The 21,150-nt window shown below is 41.4% G+C and overlaps 1 protein-coding gene across 1 annotated transcript in view; it reads right to left on the reverse strand.

Annotated features, from left to right (window-relative positions):
- Positions 1-4,775: 4,775 nt before the first annotated feature.
- The window catches only part of Ankrd42 (ankyrin repeat domain 42), a 38,651-nt gene continuing 22,276 nt past the window's right edge, over positions 4,776-21,150 (reverse strand). The window contains exons 9-11 of the mRNA XM_029479573.1: positions 19,938-20,043; positions 13,452-13,624; positions 4,776-4,834 (exon numbers count right to left, since the gene is read on the reverse strand). Of these exons, the coding sequence (XP_029335433.1) occupies positions 4,776-4,834; positions 13,452-13,624; positions 19,938-20,043 (338 nt within the window). The remainder of the gene's footprint in view (positions 4,835-13,451; positions 13,625-19,937; positions 20,044-21,150) is intronic.

The raw sequence follows: 21,150 nt of genomic DNA on the forward strand, positions 1-21,150 counted from the left end.
TAAAGAACATCCCTCCATGGCCTCTGCATCAGCTCCTGCTTCCTGACCTGCTTGAGTTCCAGTCCTGACTTCCTTTGATGATGAACAGCAGTATGGACGTGTAAGCCGAATAAACCTTTTCCTCCCCAACTTGCTTCTTGGTCATGATGTTTGTGCAGGAATAGAAACCCTAACTAAGACACCACCATTGCTGAATCTTTCTCATCATCTTGGTATTCACATAAGTGAACACAGAATAATCAAAAAATGCTATGGGAAGGAACAAGGGAGGGGATGAGCACAACAGATGTCCACTAGATGTTAGGCATTGTTGAATAACTGGAGTCAAAAACGCTGTGCATGCCATTCACCGCAAGGCATACTACATGCTCTAGAATAGTTGGCCAACTCTAAACAGATTTTGTGGTTTTGCTTTGTCTTGTTTATGTGTGGATGAGAGAGAGAGAAAGAACGTGCATGCAAGTGCATCCTTGCACGCTGGAAGTCGGTTTGGTTTGGTTTTGGGTTAGGTTTTTGTTTTTCCTTAAGAAGGAAAAATATGAAGTGGGGTGGGGTCTGGGAAGAGTTGAGTGGGGAGGAAAATGACAAAAATATACTGTACAAACTTTTAAACAGTTTTACCAGAAGAAAAAAAAAAAGAAAATGTAGGAGAGAAGGGTGTACACAGAGATCTTCCCAAAGCAGCTTTCCCAGCACATCCCTGGGGAGAGCCTGTGGCTAGGGTTACTTCTGAAAGTCTGCCTCCGGTGCCATTGCTAACATGCCAGAGTTAAGTCCCATACACTAGCACGTGAGCCTGCAAAAACAGACCACGGCTCCATGCCCTTCCTTCTGCTCGCCTCCTGAAGCCCAAGTTCTTAAAGACAACTTCAGAATTTTTCACAAGTGCAGTAAGAAGAGAGTAAATGGCTTGTGGTAGCAGTAATGAGTGACTGTGGATGGGCTGGAGGGACCTAGCAAGCTGTGTCACTTTACAAACTTTATCTGTCACTAGGTTTCAAGATTTGTAATATAAAATAGTGCATGCAAAACAAAAAGCCTTGACCTTAAGTTGAATATGTAATTAAATAATAACTATTATTGATAATGACCAAGATCTCAATGTGTGTTAAATATTCTCATGAAACTTAGAATTTCAGTACTTTGGGTATTCAACCAAACTAAAAACGGGGAACACCGTCAAAGCAGTACAACTTGCTTAGTACAAAGACAAGAGTAGTGTGGTTAGAAGTCTTAGGACAGCGTAAGGGCTTTTAAGGGGCAGATTTGATAGGAGACCTTGAGATAGAAGAACAAAATGAACTAAAGTTTGGTGCTGGGAAAGTGTTAAGTTCAAAAAAGAAAAAATTGGCAAATATAAAACTAATGCGGTAAATTAAAGCTGAACCCAAATCAAGGAATCCACTTCATTAAGGTAAGATTTCCAGAACAAGAAATGACAGGAAAAACCAAGCTGTTTAGTCAAATAAATTTGGATAAGGAAGGACTAGATGTCTGCTTTCTGTGTTAAGAGTCTACAGTTTATGGATTAAAGAGAAATATATGGAAAGATTCAAAAATCCAAAACTGGACCCGCCTAGTAGTTCAGACCTTTACTCCTTCATCCTAGCATCTGGGAGGCTGGGGACAGCTTGATCTACATAATGAGTTCTGGGCCAGCAAGGGTTGCATAGGCCCTGTCTCAAAACAAACAAAAACTAGTTTTAAAAAAAAACAGATCTGGGGGCTAGACAGTGGTGGTGCATGCCTTTAATCTCAACTCTCAGGCAGTAAAGGTGTGCAGATCTCTATAGTTCAAGACGAGCTTGGTCTACAGAGTGAGTTCCAGGACAGTCAGGGCTACACAGAAAAACCCTGTCTTGAAGGAAGGAAGGGAGGGAAGGGAGGAAGGAAGGGAAGAAGGAAGGAAGGGAAGAAGGAAGGAAGGGAGGGAGGGAGGGAGGGAGGGAGGGAAAGAAAATGGAAAGGAAGAGAGAAAAGAAGGAGAAGAAAAGAGATCTGGGGTGAAAATCTGGTCTGGTTAAGTTTGGTTTTAGCCATTTTAAATGTCGACACTGCTGGGAATATCAGATGAAAGTTCAGCTATCAGTCAGAACAAAGGGAGCCCGAGTAAGAGATTAACACTGAAGTATGAGTGTTAAAATCTTTACAGAAACATCGGAAGACAGAGGGTCTGAATTTGTTCCTGTGTCACGTTATGTCTGTGATCAAACAAGACACCCACCTTAGTCTGACATGGTGGCATATACCTGCAATCACAACACATGGGAGACTGAGGCAGGGGATTGTAAATGAGACCAGCCTGGGCTACCTAGTGCATTTTAGGTCTGTGATTCCTAATAAGACCCTATTTCAATAAAAGAATAAATGGGAGGAAATGAAGGAAGGCAGTGTACATGTATTTGTGGGTAAATAACTCCAAATATTCAAATAAGTCCATTAAAAATGGAGTACAGAGATAAACAGAATTCTAAAGTGAGGAATACCAAAGGACTGAGAAGCACCTGAAAAAATGTTCAACATCCTTAATCATCAGGGAAATGCAAATCAAAACAACCTTGAGATTTCACCTCACTCCATTCAGAATGGCTAAAATAAAAAATTCAGGCGACAGCAGATGCTGGCAAGGATGTGGGGAAAGAGGAACACTCCTCCATTGCTGGTGGGATTGCAAGCTTGTACAACCACTCTGGAAATCAGTCTGGCGGTTCCTCAGAAAATTGGACATAGTACTACCAGAAGATCCAGCAATACCTCTCCTGAGCATATACCTAGAAGATGTTCCAACTGGTAATAAGGACACACGCTCCACTATGTTCATAGCAGCCTTATATATAATAGCCAGAAACTGGAAAGAACCCAGATGTCCCTCAACAGAGGAATGGATACAGAAAATGTGGTACATTTACACAATGGAGTACTACTCAGCTATTAAAAACAATGAATTTATTAAATTATTGGGCAAATGGATGTATCTGGAGGATATCATCCTTAGTGAGGTAACCCAATTAGAAAAGAAGTCACTTGATATGTACTCACTGATAAGTGGATATTAGCCCAGAAACTTAGAATACCTAAGATACAATTTGCAAAACACAAGAAAATCAAGAAGAATGAAGACCAAAGTGTGGATACTTCATTCTTTCTTAGAATAGGGAACAAAACACCCATGGAAGGAGTTACAGAGACAAAGTTTGGAGCTAAGATGAAAGGATGGACCATCCAGAGACTACTCCACTTGGGGATCCAACCCATAATCAGCCACCAAACCCAGACACTATTGCATATGCCAGCAAGATTTTGCTGAAAGGACCCTGATATAGCTGTCTCTTGTGAGGCTATGCCAGTGCCTGACAAACACAGAAGTGGATGCTCACAGTCAGCTAGTGAATGGATCACAGGGTCCCCAATGGAGGAGCTAGAGAAAGTACCCAAGGAGCTGAAGGGGTCTGCAACCCTATATGTGGAGCAACAATATGAACTAACCAATACCCCNAGAGTTCGTGTCTCTAGATGCATATGAAGCAGAAAATGGCCTAGTTGGCCATCATTGGGAAGAGAGGTCGCTTGGTCTTGCAAACTTTATATGCCCCAGTACAGGGGAATGCCAGGACCAAGAAGTGGGAGTAGGTGGGTAGGGGAGCAGGGTGGGGTGGGGGAGGGTATAGGGAACTTTCGGGATAGCATTTGAAATGTGAATAAAGAAAATATCTAATAAAAAAAAAAGAAAATTTGCTACATCGCGTGATGTACGAAACTGTTAGCAGTGGCTGCATCCAGAGAGTGAAATTGGGTGTTAGGAAGTCCACTTATCTGCTTTTAACATCTTGCAAGCAACTCTTGTGTTACGTATGCTCTCTGCAGTGATTAAGAGGCTAACAATTAGTTTGCATAAAATAAAAGACCAGGATGTTGTGTTACTGATCAGACAAGGTGGCAGAGGTATGAGATAATTTATCCATGATGACTGGAGAAAAAACTTCCCTAAAGGATGAAATGTCCCTCAGTCCCCATTATGTCAAGATAAGCTGTCCCCAAAGCCATATCACAGTGTGGTTTTTGAAACAAGGTTTCTCTACGTAACCCTGGCTGTCCTGGAACGTATTCTGTATATCAGGTTGACATAAAACCCAGTGAACTGTCTGCCTCTGCCTCCTGAGGGCTAGGATTAAAGGCATGCCCCTCCACACATAGCCTTTTTTTTTGCAGAAGTGGGAGTCAACGGCTAGTCTGCTGAGATTGGATGACCCTAAGTTCCCTAGTAAAGAGAAACTGGTCTCCTGTTCTCATTCTATGATTCCTTGTGTTCTGTCAGGGGTTGATCTGGGTTGTTGAGAGGTTGTTTCTTTGTCTAAAACTGGCACCTAGTGGGATCACTATTGAAATTCTTACCCTTTTCATCTTACCCTTCTTTTTTTCATAACAAAAGTCATACATTTGAAACTCAAAATGCAGTTCCAGAAAGTAGAATGCTTATTCACAGTGGTAAAGAGTGTCAAATTCACAATCCTGATGTCTACTCTAGAAAATATAGTAGGCTGTAGAACACAAGTTCAAATGGGCCAAAAGCTTACCCACATCAAAAAATACTATTGACAGGATTCAAATTCACCCCTAACTCAAAGCTTACAATTTTAGCCACTTCTATATACTATTTATCAAGAAAAATAAATGTGTAAAGACACCAACCATAGCTGCGACACTGGCAACCTGGATTTTCTCCAGCGTTTCCTTGAGTTGATCCACTTCCACTCGATACTCATCCAGCTGGCACTCTAACTTTTCCCTGCGGAGTCGCTCATAGGCCAGCTGGCCCTGCAGCTCATTGATGGTCCTATCAAAAATGCTTTTTCAGTTAGTTCTGATTTACCCAACAACTATTTTTGTTAACAATGGAAATCATCTATACTTTAAAGCAAACAAAATGAGTCACTTATTTGTCAAGTGTACTTAGGATCTTATATAAACCAGAAGTGATTTAGGGACTGGGGACAAGCAGTGACCATAAAATAAATAAGTAAAATATGTGGTGTGCTAGAAGGTACCGAGAACTAACAGAGGGGAAAATAAAGCAGGAATCAGTGATATAAAAAGTGGAGCAGGTGATTAGTGTGCTTCTGTGCAAGTTACTTTTTTGTCAACTTGAAACAAGCTAGAGTCAAGTGAAGAGAGAACTGCAACTGAGAGCTTCCTTCCGTCACACTGACCTGGGAGATTGTCTGTCTTAATGAAAATGAGTGATGTGGGAAGGCCTGGCCAGGCCCACCTGGGCACGTGGCCCTTAGGGTATGAAACAAACCAGCTGAACACGCTATGAGGCACAAGCCAGTAAGCAGCTTCCGTTCTTCCTTCCAGGTTCTTGCCTTGGCTTCCTGCCCTGGCTTCCCTTCAAAGACAAGAGTGTAACTTGGGTGCATAAGCTACATAACCACTTTTCCTGCCCTCTGGTGGTTTTGGTCAGTGTTTCACCACAGCAACAAAAAGCAAACTAGGACAGAAATTGGTACCAGAGAGTGGGCTGCTGCTGTGACAGATCTGGCTAGGTTGTTTTGGGGAGGATTGTGGAAGCTTTTAGAACTTCGGGCTCCAAGTGCTAAAAGCTTAATGAACTGTTGTGGGAGCTTGGAAGTAAGAGCTTTGAGAGATGTAGGCTGATGTGTAAAGTGAGTAGACACTACCAGGGCCATTCCTGTGATGTATTTGTTAAGATATCTTTGGAAGCCAAGCCTGTGCTTCACTGCAACCAGAGATGCTGGTAGCTGGGGCTGAAGAACCAACTAATTAACCAGAGACCAGCACCACTTATATGAATTTTCTTTGGGGGGCTAATTAACTGGGCCTTAGAAATCAGCTGTGATTGACAAGAGATTAGAATTATTGTATTCCCTCAGAGTCAGCATAGGCTGTGGTTCAGTAGGGCATCAAGAATGGATCTTAAACTAAAAGATGAACTTGGAAATGTGTAAGAATCTTCCAGATTTCAAACATGTGGCATAACCCTTTAATTCCAGCATGCAGGAGAAAGACACAGGCAAACTCCTTGAACATGAAGCACTCCTGGACTATAGTGAATTCTGGGATGACAACACTACATTGTAAGATACTGTCTTTATTTAACAATAAAACAGTGGGGTTGTTTGTTTGTTTGTTTGTTTAATCAGGATTTTTCTATATAGTCCTGTCTGACCTAGAACTCAGAGATCTGCCTGCCTCTGCCTCCCAAGCACTGGGATTAAAGTTGTGTATCACCATGCCCAGGAAGAAAGAAGGGGGGAGGGAAGAAGAGAGGGAGGGAGGAAAGTAGGGAGGGAAAGAAGAAAGGAAAGAAGGACCCCTTGGATTTACAGGTACTAAATACAAAGCATTGGTTTTAAGGACATTACTTCTTAGACTCCAGCTGTTCTTTCTTCTGCTTTAAATCCTCTTCGGTTATCCCACCCAAGTGTTTAAAGTTGCTCTCAGCGATTTCAAGAAGTTGTTTCAATTCTACAATTTTCTTATGAGCTCTCACTGAAAGGCAGTTAAATAGGAACATAATTTAGATGACAGCACATATGCTTGCAGGATGATAATTCTCTCTCAACGTTTGCTTTCTTTTCTTTTGCAACATCTTTTTTAAAATATTTATTAATTTTTATTTTATGTGTATGACTGTTTTGCCAGCATGTGTGTCTGTGGACCACATTTGTGTCTGGTGCTTGTGGAGGTCAGAAGAAGGCATTTGAACCCCTGGAACTAGAGTATAGATGGTTGTTAGCTACCATGTGGGTGCTGGGAACCAAACCCAGGTCCTCCCCAAAGAGCAAAGAGTGCTCTTAATCACTGAGCTGCCTCTCCACCCCCACGTGCTTCCTCCTTAACAGAACCATTGTCTGCTGCTTGTGGAAGGAATTGATCCAAGTGTGATATATATGTAGAGGGGGAAATATCAGCAATGCAAGCAATAAAAAACATATCTGGAAGATTTTTTATCTGTTATTGGAACGTGCATCAGATAATTATAATGCTGACATCATAGGCAAGACATCTTAAAGAAGATTGGAAGTATTTTAAGATGAAATGTAAGTACCAGGCCATGTATCATCTACTGCATGTTAGAAAATTAAAGAAAACTGATGCTAGCATCTTCAGGTTATCCCTTGATAGAATTTACAGTGGAAGGATCTGCCATATCCCTGAAAAAACAAGCCTGAGATTGTACTGGAAGCTTTTAAGTCTTTTTAAAGGAAAAATAAATGTATCTAGACACGAATTTCAATTTTTTCTTTGAAAATAAGGTTTAAGCACGACTATATATTCCAACCAGAATAACTAAAAACATCTTCCAAAGATCAAAAGGACAGCAACTGACATCTCTGAGCCTCTGCCACGAGCTAGATAGTTCCCATTCCTTCGTGTATGAAATTAAGCCTTGTAACAATTCTGTCAGGTAGCAATAGCAACACTGCTGCATTTCATAGATGAAAAAACCAATGTTCTGAAAACAACCAAACTAAATAGTGGTGAAGCTCTGATGTCTGAATCTGCTGCCTAAGACCTACTATCCACTCACTATATGACTTACATGGTTGTGCTTAGATTAGCATCAATTCAAACACATTCTTCTAGCTTTCCTCACCAGAGAGCCACTGAAACCATCTTTCTTATTCATTAGAACAAACAATGGCCCCCTGACCAATCACAGTGAGAAGAAACATTAAAGTTATGTGGCATGAGCATACATCCCTTGGTAACAAGGGTCCTACATAAACAAGAATGCAAGCCTTATGTCCAGTTATAGGGTGACCTTGGACAAATAACATCTATAAACCTAGGGCTGTCATAGTCAACGTTCTTCAGCTGTGAAAAGAAATCATTACCATGGCAACTCTTATAAAAGACAACATTTAATTGGGGCTGGCTTACAGTTTCAGAGGTTTAGTCCATTGTCATCATGGTAAGAAACATGATAGTATGCAGGTAGATTTGATGCTGGAAAGATAGCTAGAGTTCTACACCTGGATCAGCAGACAACATGGAGATACACTAGGCCTGGCTTGAGCATTTGAACCCTCAAGCCTATCCCCAGTGTCATATTTCTTCCAAAAAGGACACACCTACTCCACCAAGGTCGCACCTAATAACTCCACGTCCTATGAGCCTGTGGGGGCCACTTTTATTCACTATAGGCTCTTTATAAATCAAATAATACAATACCCTACTAGTGTTTCTTAAGAGACATTATTATTTCCACAGACTTACTGTGATATATTAAAGTGTTTTGTAAAGTTCTACAAAAATGTAAACCTTTCAATATTATAGAGTAAAAATCCTGGCAGGAAAATTATATACCCGTAGCTGAAACAACCAGCAGAACTGGCACAGGAACAAAATTTGCTCTAATTACCAGACTTGTTTAATTCCATTTTTTATATGACCTGCAGTCATGTCTATGTGAGGGTGTTAGATCACCTGAAACTGGAGTTGCATGCAGTTGTGAGCTGCCATGTGGGTACTGGGAACTGTACCAGGTTCTCTTGAAAAGTAGCCAGTGCTCTTCACCACTCAACAAACTCACCAGTTTGTTTGTTTGTTTGTTTGTTTGTTTGTTTGTTTAAAACATAACACCAATAAAAACCAAAGCCCCATTGGCTTCTGGGTAACTATTTGTGTCATGTAGCATGTATTCTGGAGGAGGAGGCAGTCTAAACTAATTTAGACTGTTTTGGTGGTTATCCATTCTTTATTGACTGAACAGATCTCTCCCAAAATTCACATTAAAGCTCTATATTCCAATGTGATGTTACTTGAAGACAGGGTTTTTAGGTGATCAGAATGAAATGACATGGCAGCAGGGGTCCTATTCTCATGGAATTAATATCATTAGAGGAGTCCACTTTAGATGGACCACATTTGCATCTCTGTTCTGCCCCCAAGCCCTCGTCACTCTTTCATTAGAGGACATGGACTTTGAGCTAGGACTTCCAGCCCCTAATTGCAAGAAATAAATTTCTGTTGTTTAACTTTCCCAGTCTCTAATTACAACAGCCTGAGCATACTAAGACACCATTAAACGGAAACAGATTCTCCCCCAAGTGGTAACCATATGTTGAAGATTGGTTCTAAGGCTTTGATTCAATCGGGAATCTGCATGTCCAGACACTGAAGGTCCTTGTCCCCAATTGAGTTTTGATTGATCAGTAAAGATGCCAATGGCTAATGGCTGGGCATGGGCTAGGATACTTACAGTTGTGCAGGTAGGATGCAGAGAAGAATGGAGGAGATCTCAATGACTCTGGGTAGAAGGATGGGACGAAGGAGTGGCAGAAGATAAAGCCAACCGACCATGTGAGATTTCTGGTAAGTGGCCACTGGCCACTTCCCCAATTGGGCCTGGGGTAGCAGGAGAAGGTTTAGGAGGGCCCAGCCTTTGAGGTAGCCAAGGCATTTTAAAAATAAGCTAGTGTGTGTGTGTGTGTGTGTGTGTGTGTGTGTGTGTCTGTCTGTCTTTCATTCAAGGATCCAAAGATCCTTGAAGTGGGGATGGGGTTGGGGGGAGGGGGGAGGAGCATATGCAATCTATCAGTTGCCAAATCAGTGAAGCAAAACTCACTACAATCAAGAAAATAATCGAGAGACTATAAATGTTATATTCTTTCTCACCCTCCAGTCTATTATATCCTCAATCGTCAGACTGGTAGTCTTTAAAACATAAACCAATTAACATGGCTGTTACTGTTTGAATGACAAAGGCTCCGGTATTTGAACACATGGTCCCTAGTTGATTGAGAAATGTAAGCAGTGCAGTCTTGCCGGAAGAAGTCAATGAGATTAGGCTCTAAGAGCTTAAAAGCCTCCCATCACTTTGAGTTTTGTTCTCTCTCCTTCAAAGCTCTCTGCTTCCTGCTCCTGCTGCCATGCCTACTACAGCTAGCTACAGCTAGCTAGCAGATTGCTACTATAATTACAGCTCCCTGCCAGGATTGACACCTTTCTGGAACTATAAACCTAAATAAATCATTCCTTCTCTAAGATGCTTGGTTATGGTATTTAGCAACAGAAACATAATTAATACATTCTCGCAGCTGTTAGGGGCACTTGCTACTCTTCCAGAGAATTCAAGTTAGGACCTGAGCACCCAAATTTAGTGGCCATCTAAATTAGTGTTTTACTGCTGTGAAGAGACAATATCTAAGCAACTCTTATAAAGGCAAACATTTAACTGGAGCTGGTTTACAGTTTCAGAGGTTTAGTCCATTATCATCATGGCAGGAGCATGACAGCATCCAGGCAGACATGATCTGAAAGCCACTAGGAGAAGACTGACTTCCAAACAGCTAGGAAGAGGGGCTCAAAGTCCAGCCCCACAGTAACACACTTCCTCCAACAAGGCCACACCTCCTAATAGTGGTATTTATTCCCTGGGCCAAGCATATATAGTGGATCACAACCTGAAACTACAGCTCCAAGAGAATCCAAAGCCTCTGGCCTCCAAGGACATCTGTATTCATGTGTACACACACACACACACACACACACACACACACACATGTGCGAACAATAGAAAATAGCAAAAAGTAAATATTTTTGAAAGAAAATTATAGATGCTACCATGGTTTTAAAAAAAAATCGGTCCAAAAGCATGGAAAAATAATTTATGTGTATTCCAATGTAACCCTAGCACTTCACACTGCCTGACACATAAACAATATTCATAAGTACATGCTAGATGATAAAAGAGAAATAACTGAGAAAGCACAGTTACCAAGGCATCTTGTAGTTGAGTTACAGAGACATCTATGTTGAGTCCAGAATATTTTCTAAATTCCAAAATGCAGAACTGTATGTGGTATTCTCCCACAGTCCTTAGCCAAGGCTATGAAGAGTGTACAGACCCACTCAAGTTGGGTAAATGGCATGTCTTCCTCATCCATTTCACCTATCTAAATCCTACCCATTCAAGGGAAAGCCTAAACCACACTTTTACAAAAGTTCCCTTGCTACTTTTTCCTGAGTGAATAGTCCTTTTAAAGTGCCTGTGAGTCATCTTTCCCTACCTTTATCTTCAAACTCTTCCCACCCAGAATCAATCAGCAAATCCCATGGCCCCCTTTTTAACTGCGTATCCAAATTTCACCATCTCCATTCCAATCCAAGCTATCACCAACTCTTTCCAATTAAGGCCACTTCCTCTGACCTTTCCACTTTCATTCAGGCCCTGTGAAAGGACATGGCCTTTCAACCCTCTGGAAGCCAAGATACGAAAACAAGTAGAACTAATCCGATCCTGGCTTGCTTTCTTCACAACCACCTCTAGATAATGCATGGCCTTATTACTGCTGCCTGGTTAAAAGATCATGAAGGGTGTGTGTGTATGTAAAATACACAGTGTTAATGCAAGCTCTTCTGGAATGAAAATCTCTAGTATCAAAAACACTGAAGTAAAACAAGAGTGTGTCTCTGGTAGTCATGGGCCTCCATTATAGACTATAGAGCCCAGGAAACAATACAGATAACACTGTACTGTACTGTACTGTATTGTACTTCTCTTGCACAATTCCTTGACAAATTTCTAAATTAGTCACTTCATCCATATTGTCAGATGAATAAGTTCTTTCCTAGTTAACCCACCTGAAATATTATATTCTTTGTGCCCTCCAGTCTGTTACGTCCCCAGTAGTTAGAATGACAGTCTGTTTTCAAGAATGACAGTCTTTACACACAAATCAAATAACATCATTCTTGCTCTAAATTCCAACAAAGGCTTAAAAGAAAACCGAAATCTAAATTCTTATTAGGTCTTTATGATCCTACTGGACCCCCACTCACCTCTCCAAGCTTCTCTGTTAACCTCTTAGTGAGTCCACTCAGGCACAGTGATACTCACCTTTGCACATATTTAGAATTCTCTCCCAAGATCTTCATACAGGTTATTCCCATCATTCAGGTCTCTTCTGAAATGTCACCTCAGAGTCCTAACAGTTACCTACATCATCACCCTGATTCATGTTCTTTACACTCCAATTTTCTTTTCAATTCTTTACTACTCTCCCCTATGGATACCAATACCAAACACAAGTTCCTTTGTATTGGCCCATTTTGCTAATAATAACAATTGTCTGGCACAGTAGATAAATAGAAATTTTGTTGCAATCATGGTCTTTAAAAATTGATGGACTGAGAATACATGCAATAACAATTAATGAAAAAAGAGGCCATTAAAAAAAAGAGAGAGGGGGGTGGGTATATAAGTAGTTCTGGAGGGAGGAAAGGGAAGGGAGAAATGATATAATTATAATCTAAAAAATAAAATAATCATTAGTGCTAGAGAGATGGGTCAACAGTTAAGAACACTTGCCCTTGCAGAGGACCCGGGTTTGATTCCTAGTATGATGCAGTCCGTAACAGCCATCTGCAAGTACAGCTCCAGAGAATCTGATGCCTACTTCTGGACTTTGTGAGCACCAGTAATACACATGGTACACAGACATATGTACAAGCAAAACACACACACACACACATGCATATATAATGAAAATAATGAATCTTTACAAAAATATTATTTACCAGGAGGCCTTAGAAATGTTTTTGTGTGTGCTAGGGTGGGAAGGAGTTCAAATCTTCCAGTATAGTCTGCGCTTGCTCTAAGCTCACTTTACAGCCCAAACTGGCCTCAGACTTGTATCCTCATTCAGCCTCGCAGGTGCTAGCATCAGCAGGCTTGACTTGGCTCTTCCCATGGTTACATCTACTTAAATACATTTGTCTTCTTTAACTTCTTTAGTTTCCATGTTACATTCTTTCATTCCAAGAATGAAAGGCACTATCTTACACTTATTTATACACTTTTAATAACTTTTAGGACAAAAATACTAGAACTGGTTCTGATTCTGAAAATACCAAATTACTTTTCTTTGTAGACAGTGTTATTTGAAAAACTTCCAAACTTGCAGTAAAAAAGTAGGCCTGATTGTTAATTTTTATTTATGTGTATTATTAATTTTTATTTATGTATATGGTAGGGAGGTGTCCCTCAGAGCCTAAGTTCTAGAAGTGGGGAGAAATCTAAATCTAATAGACCAGCAAGCGCTCTTAACCACCCACAGAGTCAGCTCACCAGCCCTACTGTACACATGTTCTTTTTATGTGCACTCAGGCAAGCATGTGTTACAACACATGTTTGGGGTTCAAAGGACAACCTCGGGTGTAGGTTCTTGCTTTCTGCCATGATGGAGACAGGCTCTCTTGGTTGTTCGTGGAAGCATACTCCACGTTACTTCACATTACCTGGCCTTTGAGCTTTGAGTCATTCCCCTGTCTTTGCCTCCCATCACATGTCAGGAGCACTGGGATTACAGAAGCAAGCCACCTTGCCAGTGTTACAGAGTTCTAGGGATTACAGCCAGTGATTTTACTGACTGAGCCATCTCCCCAGCCCCGTGGCTGATTCATGACAGACGCAGTATACTTACTTCTGGCATTTGCTTTGTCTGATTCACTCAGACATAAGTCATCCTTGGCATCGGTGCTTCCTTCAACACCATGCCTTGTAAAAAAATTTATAGGATCTTTATCACTCTCAGTGTCATCTATTTCATATTTCTGTAGCCCCTCTAAGAGTTTCACTGCAGCCAAATGGGCAAATCTGTAAAAAAGAACCAGTAATTAATCAGATCCAAAGCATCTATACATTTAAACTGCAGGCCACACTAACTTAGACAATTTCACCACACATGCACTTCTATCAACCCACCACCAAGCAAGGAACAAGTCTGTACCTGAAGGTCACTGAGATCTGACCTGCACCCAGCTACGTGGGAACCCTGGTTATTGAATACGATAAAGTACTCCTACTGAGAAGTGATCCCATAAGTGTTGGTGCTAAAAGTGCACTGGGGGAGGAGACCCCATATGGAAAGACTATTTAGCGCGCCTCCAAACAGAATTACTCTATGGACTACAGAGCCCAGAAGAGCCACGTGATTCCCTGTTTTCTTTTCTTTTGCTAGCCCAAGCCAGGTGACAGAATGAATTCTGGTTCCAGTCTTAGAGTTGTAGTTTTTCCCATAATCATTCTCTAACTTACTCTTCCTCCTTCAACCCAAAGCACTTAGCACATTTGCAATTTAAAGGAATAATGACATTTCCTTCATTTTCTATTCTCTTTGCTCTTTTTCACATTTCACTAAACCTCTAATCTTAATCATAGAAAATTTTCTGTTGTAAATAAGTGAAACAAGAATTATTTTCCCATAATGTTCTTAACTGAAACATGTAATCCTTTCTTCTAGGGCACAGAGACTTGACAAATATTAAATTCTATTTTCACACTGTTATGGTTTGAATGTGCAATGTTCCATAACGCATGTTTTGAATACCCAGTAAGGTCTCTGGCTGCTGGCACTACAAGGGAGGCCTTTAGGAGATGAAGCCTGCCATTGGACTTGCAAACTTTATATGCCCCAGTACAGGGGAACCCCAGGGCCATAAAGGGGGAGTGGGTGGGTAGGGGATTGGGGGAGTGGGTATGGGGGACTTTTGGGATAGCATTGAAAATGTAAATGAGGAAAATACCTAATAAAAAAATAAATTAAAAAAAAAAGAAGACATGTATCAGTTGAGTTACTAGCAGGGAATTGTTCATGGGAATTTAATAATGTGACTATATAAATGAATTTAGTGTCTTTAAAAGCAATAGATAGTTCATAAATGATAATTTCATAGTATATTACCAGAGTGTTAATAGTAGTCAGGTTGGTACCATCTGAAAGAACTATAAAATAGACCAGTTTTGGTCAGCCCCCCCCCCAGGGCTCCGAGGGACTGGACCACCAACCATAGAGTATATATGGAGACACCCCTGGCTCCCTCTGCATATGTGGGAGAGGATGGCATTGTTGGATATCAATGGGAGGAAAGGTCCTTGTGTCTGAGCATGTTCGATGCCCCAGTGTAGGGGAATGCCAGGGCAGGAAGATGGGAGTGAGTGTGTGGGTGGAGTAGCACCCTCATAGAGGCAGGGGGAGAGGGGATAGGATAGGGGGTTTCCAAGGGGAGACCTGGAAAAGGGATAACATTTGAAATGTAAATAAAGAAAATATCCAATAAAAAAGGTTTTCTTTAAAAAAAAAAAAAAAAGGAGATGAAGCCTAGCTGACAAGAAATAGGCTGCTAGGGATAAGGCTTTGAAGTGTATGCCCACCCCTAGAGAGCCAGAGCTGTCTGCTTCTAGGTTTCCTGTATGTGAACAACCACCACCACATACTCTCACCACCAAGCCTTGGCTGCCAGGCCTCCCTCACTGTGCTGAGCTGAAATGCTCTGAAACCATGAGCCCAAATAAGCTTTTCTCCTCTCAAGTCGTTGATTAGGTGATTTGGTTACAAAAATGAAAAAAAAAAAAAAACCCAAACAAATTAATACATTCATATTTTCTTAGAATACACATTTATACATACATACATTCTTATTTTTTATCAGGTACAGCAAGTAAATTATTAAAGAGCTATCAATAGAGCTGGGTTTGCAGCTTGGTTGTACAGTACTTGCCTAGTATGTACAAGTACCCAGGTTTGATTCCCAGCACCACAAGAACAAACACAAGATTTAGTAGTAAAGTTATATAAAGTTGTCAGACTGACAAGGAAAGACAGCAGGGGCTGTGGTAGACTGGAGACAGCCAAAATATTCCTATATTTTCACAAGATTATAAAAAAGAACTTTGGGTTTGTAACTACAGGCATGTGCAACAGATAGTGACCAGGTCAAATCCAGACATACTGTACCTTAAATTACAAAAGAAGCAAAGAACTGCAGTACTACCAGTACTGCACTACTAGTACCTCTGTAGTGACCTCTAGGCAGCACAGCATGAGACAAGAAAGAAAATTCCGCTTTTAGAAAAGGAGAGGAGAGAACTTGGAAAAGAGCCACAGGTGCACAATCTAGCACTGTGCACACTTAGTTTAAGACAGCAGATCTGGATCTATAAGTAGACAGGCACAGGAAAGGGCCCCAGCACTTGCTAGTTTGCTCAGTGTGCTATGCTGAGCAACCATCTTAAGAGAGATGCCATCCTGTTCCCTGGGAGGTTCTGCCAGCACCTGACCAATGCAGATGCTGATGCTTGGAGCTACCATCAGACTGAGCTCAGGGCCCCAGTGCGGGGAGCTGGCAGAAGGACTGGAGGAGATAAGGGGAATTGCAACCCCATAGGAAGAACAATGTTGGCTGGCCAGACCACCCCATGCTCTCAGGACCTAGACCACCAACAAAGGGGTGTACATGGAGGGATCCATGGCTCCACATACATATGTAGCAAAGGATGGCCTTGTCTGACATCAATGGGAAGGGAGGCCCTTGGTGCTGTGGAGGTTTGGTACCTCAGCATAGGAGGATGCTGGAGCACTGGGGTGGGAGTTAGTGTGTGGGTAAAGAGGTAAAGGGGAGAGGGGAGGAGGGTAGATGTGGGACAGGGGAGTTATGGAGGGATAACCAGGAAAGAGGGTATTATTTGAAATATAAATGAATGGAATGATTTTACATATATATATATATATATATATATATATATATTTCCTTTTTTAAAAAAAAGAGAGAGAACGAGAGATGTCACCATAGAACCTCAGGCTTGAAGAACTAGGGGCCCTATACCTTCATACCTTCAAGTGCTAGTGGCCTCTCTTTTTCACTAGCTCTACAAGTGCTTGCTGCAAGAGTCAATGTGGGCCTAAGAAACTGGCTGTGATTTGAACACAGATTTACTGATACAGATCTCCAAGGCTGGGAGATGCACACAGAGGGAAGCAGAGAAACTTCTGTCTGGCAATGGTAGCCTGACCTCTGAGAAGGTAAGTGAAAACTAGCCATGGGTGGCTATAAGCAGGGGATGGAACAGAGGCCAGCATTACTAGAGCACATAGGATTCCCAGTGCTCGTGCACCTTGGTACAGACTGTGGGTTTGACCACCTTCTCCACCCTGAATCCCCAGAGACAAAGATGGAGATATGCCAAAGCTTTGGTGTTCCCATGTAGGAGGGGACCTGCGCAGGTACATGGGAGCATCACACTTGTGCTTGCTGCAGCGTCAGGTTTACACACAGAGATGACAGGCATGAACTGAGCCAGTGGTGGTCACTGTCCCAGCTCTTGCCTGGCTCAGTAAGGCTGACAAGGGCCCAGTCTCCACAGTTCTTTCAGGTACAACCTGTTTGAAATAGAGAGAAAAACAACTTGCTGCCTACTTCCCCAACTCCAGGACATGTCAAAAGAAGCAGGGTGGAGGGAAAAACATCAAATCTCCCATCTGCTTGGGGGTGGGGGAGAACTAATGATGGCTGTTTGGGTTTGTTTCGGTTTTGTCTTTCTGTTTTGAGACAGGATCTTGCTGTGTAGCCCTAGCTGGCCTAGAACTCTACAGAGATCTGCCCTCCCCTGCCTTTAGAATGCTGGCACACACTATTATGCCCATCTTGTTTTGAATTGCTTTTTCCTCCTAACTTTCTTTTTCCTATTATTTCTCATACCTTAGTTCTACAGCCCTTTCCTCTCTTGCCAATCTTCCTGCTGTTTCCCCTATTCCCATTCCTCATTTTATTAATATTTTACCTGAATTAATTTTTTTGAAATTTATTTCTTGAATTTTATTAATACTTTTTTTGGAAACTATCATATTCTTTTTATTTTTATTAGATATTTTCTTCATTTACATTTCAAATGCTATCCCCAAAACCCCCTATACTTGTGAAGATCATATGCCCTACAGGGGAATGCCAGGGCCTGAATTAATTTTTAATATCCTAATTTAGCCTATAAGTTACCTTAGCTATCCTTTTTTATTCTACTTGGAGATGTAGTTCTTATTTCCATTTTTTGTATTTTACTATATTTATGTATTAGCTATATGGTGGCATATGCCTCGATCTCAGCACTTGGGAAGCTGAGGCAGCGGGAGGATTACAGCTTTGAGGTCAGTTTGGACTATTTGGTAATTTAAAGCTAGCCTGGACTTTGGAGAGAGACCCTGTTTCAAACCAGCAAGTAAAGTTGAGTTTTGACAAATCACAAAGGCAGTGAAAAACAAATAGTTCTAAATTGATATCCATATGCAAAAGAATGAACTTACATGCATACCTAGTACAATATATTTTAAAAAGAATGCACAATGAACCATAGCCCTTGCAGCCTACAATTATACAACTTCTTGAAGAAAACATAGAATACAAAGTCACAAAGATTTTCAAGATTTACCATCAAATGCATACTTCAGAAAATGAAAACTTTACAAAACTGACTCATCTCCAAAGATATTTTAAGAGTATGAAAAAAAATCCCACAACTGAGAAAAAACTAATCTTTGTAAAGGATGTTTTCTGAGAAAGAACTAGTATCTAGAATATATAAAGAACCCTTTAAAACCAACAACAAGAAAACAATCCAATGAGGTAGAGTGGCACAAACCTCTAATGCTAGCACCAGGGAGGCTGAGACAGGACTGCAAGTTGAAGGGCAGCCTGAGCTACATATAAGTTAAGTAGTTGTTGGGCCCAACCAAACAGCAGGTCAAGCCTCACCTGCCACTGTAGCCCATACTCCTGGTATAAATTCAAGCAGTTCTGAATGATCAGAATACACAATGTTATGCTGCAAATCCTCCAGCAAGTGTCAATATAAATGCTTCAACAAACATAAATGGTTTTCTTGAGAGCAGTCTAAGTCTTATCCCTCTGTAGCCTCTTTTTCATCGTTTACTCTCATCTGTGCTGTTTCCAAAGCCACACCATTGAGAGGCAGGAAGAGCTGGCAGTTTTCCTCACTCATGCACACCATGTGATGTGGGTGAGACAATGGTTATAATGATGAAGCTTGGTTTGTCCATCTGTTTTCCTTTGAAGTAAAGCTTCTAGGGTCTTGCGCGCGTCCGACTCGACCAGCAAGAATGACGCTGCAACAGGATCCTTCTGCACACGTTTATTGGGAGAGCTTGATTGTAGAGGCGAATAGACCCTGAGCCCAGCACTGGTGCTGCTTTATATAGGCCTAGGAGAGGCGTGTCTCATACCCAGATTGGTTGTGCTTGGTTGATGCTTACCACCTCATTTGCATGCCTACATCTGATTGGTTACTTTCTCTCTCATCTGATTGGTTAACTTCTCTCTCTTCTGATTGGTTAACTTCTCTCTCATCTGATTGGTCAATTTTGGTTAATTCTCAAAACCTCATCTTGGCAAAAAACTTTCCTGCCTATGTATGCGTGGTGGCCAGCAGAAGCCTGTGCCACTCTGCAACGGCACATGTGGCTTCCCACACTAGGGCTTCCATGACTGCAGGCATTGTGCTGCCCACCTTTACCGTCTGACTATGGCCACAGTGCCTGAACTACGGGAACTAGACAAGACACTAAAGAAACAACAACCAAAGGAGCACAGAGGTGGGCCTGACCTGTATGAGCTCACAGAGTTCTGTAATAGAGGCTGCATTTAGCTCCCCTGTGAATTCCTAACTATGATTCAATCCCTTAGCACTATTCCTCTAGTATCACTGTTGTTATTCCTTTTGACCACTTTCTCGGCAAGGCATCAAGGCTATCGGGTGAAACAAGCATTGGCCGCACTAGTTAGATCACTGCAGAGCGCTGAGGACTCCTGTACCTGGCATTATGGGGTCGATGCTCACTGATATGGACTGTGTTCTCATTTTGAAATGTGTCTTCCCCAAAGGAAAGAGAACTAATACTATCATCTAATATCATCTCCCAGCTGAGAATGATTGCTTTAAAGAGGAGACCTAATAAAAAATCAACACCAATTAACTTAAAGACGGCGATTCTATCAGCACCTTCCTGAGTCCCCCAAGCCTGTATTAAATAATCAGAAATGTCTAAGTGTGGTAAACTAAATGCACATCTCTAAAAGCAGAAACAAGAAGTCAGTAGGAGAAAGTAGAGGGGCTTTTATACCTCTTAGCCACATCACTGGGGGTCTCTCCTGCTTTGTTGGTAATATTGCTTTCGGCTCCCATTTCAATAAACCACTGCAAACAATCAATGTGGCCCTGTCCAGCAGCTTTTAAAAAGAAACAACAAGGAAACACATAACTCATACAGAGAAAGACTTGTTATTGCAAACAGTTCTGACATTTTGACCTTGTAGTAACTAACAAAAGTCAGCTGTGCAAAGATTTTCTCTTTTTCACTTGTACATTTATTAGACATTTAACCAAATATCTACTGTGCTCAGGTCCTATCCAAATAATTTGGGATGCAGATATAAAAATTGGAGTTTATTTTGTGTTGGTGGAAACAGTACAGGCATCCATCATCTGTACTGTTTCTACCAACACAAAATCTGCAGAGCAAAACAAAACCAAGTTATAGCCAACTTTGCAGCCCACTTCTTAATTACCCCCTTTAGTCTCACGCAGGCCTGGGGAGAATGTGCTCTCTGCCTGGCAGCCAGCTGCTAAGAGGAGAAAACCTGTGGGGATTTAGAAATGAGTCTCACTTTGGATTAGTGAATTTGGATTCTTTCCACCAAGTGGTTTTTAAGTTTTCCTTTTGTTACTAGGCATGCTAGACTTGGGAAGACACAGTCAGCTTTAAATTATAGATTTGTAATGTAGGAAGTCTTTACAGTATACGCTGAATATAATTTACAAATGTCTTTATTTGTAGCAGGCCATGCAAAATATTAAAATCTACCTCAAAACTCTAAAAAAAAAAAAAAATTGGAGTTTAAAGTTCAAACAAGCAAGTCAGAGGAACTAGAAAGTAGTCTTCCTAGCCCTTTCTCAAGTGCGATGGCATACTGCACAACTCCTATGCAGCCTTGTGTCTCAAATGTGAGCACTCCAGTCACGAGTCCTCAGACATCAATAATCTTGCTCTGTGCCTACCAACTGCATATAAAAGTCACACACAAAGGAAATCTTTTCTCAAACATTTCACCTCTGCTTATTTACTCTGTGCCTGTACCTGCACAGTGTAAATCTGGAGGTCAAAGGGCAACTTTCAGGCACTTCTACCATGGAGACTCCAAGGACCAAACTCATGTCATCAGGTCTGGCAGCAGGCACTTCACACACTGAACCGTATCACTGACTGGCCCACCCCAACCTTGCTCTGGCATAGATAGATAGGGTTCCACTAATCATTCAATTTAATGAGAGATATG

The sequence above is a fragment of the Mus caroli genome, chromosome 7 (assembly GCF_900094665.2).
Source record: "Mus caroli chromosome 7, CAROLI_EIJ_v1.1, whole genome shotgun sequence".
NCBI classification, from domain to species: domain Eukaryota; kingdom Metazoa; phylum Chordata; class Mammalia; order Rodentia; family Muridae; genus Mus; species Mus caroli.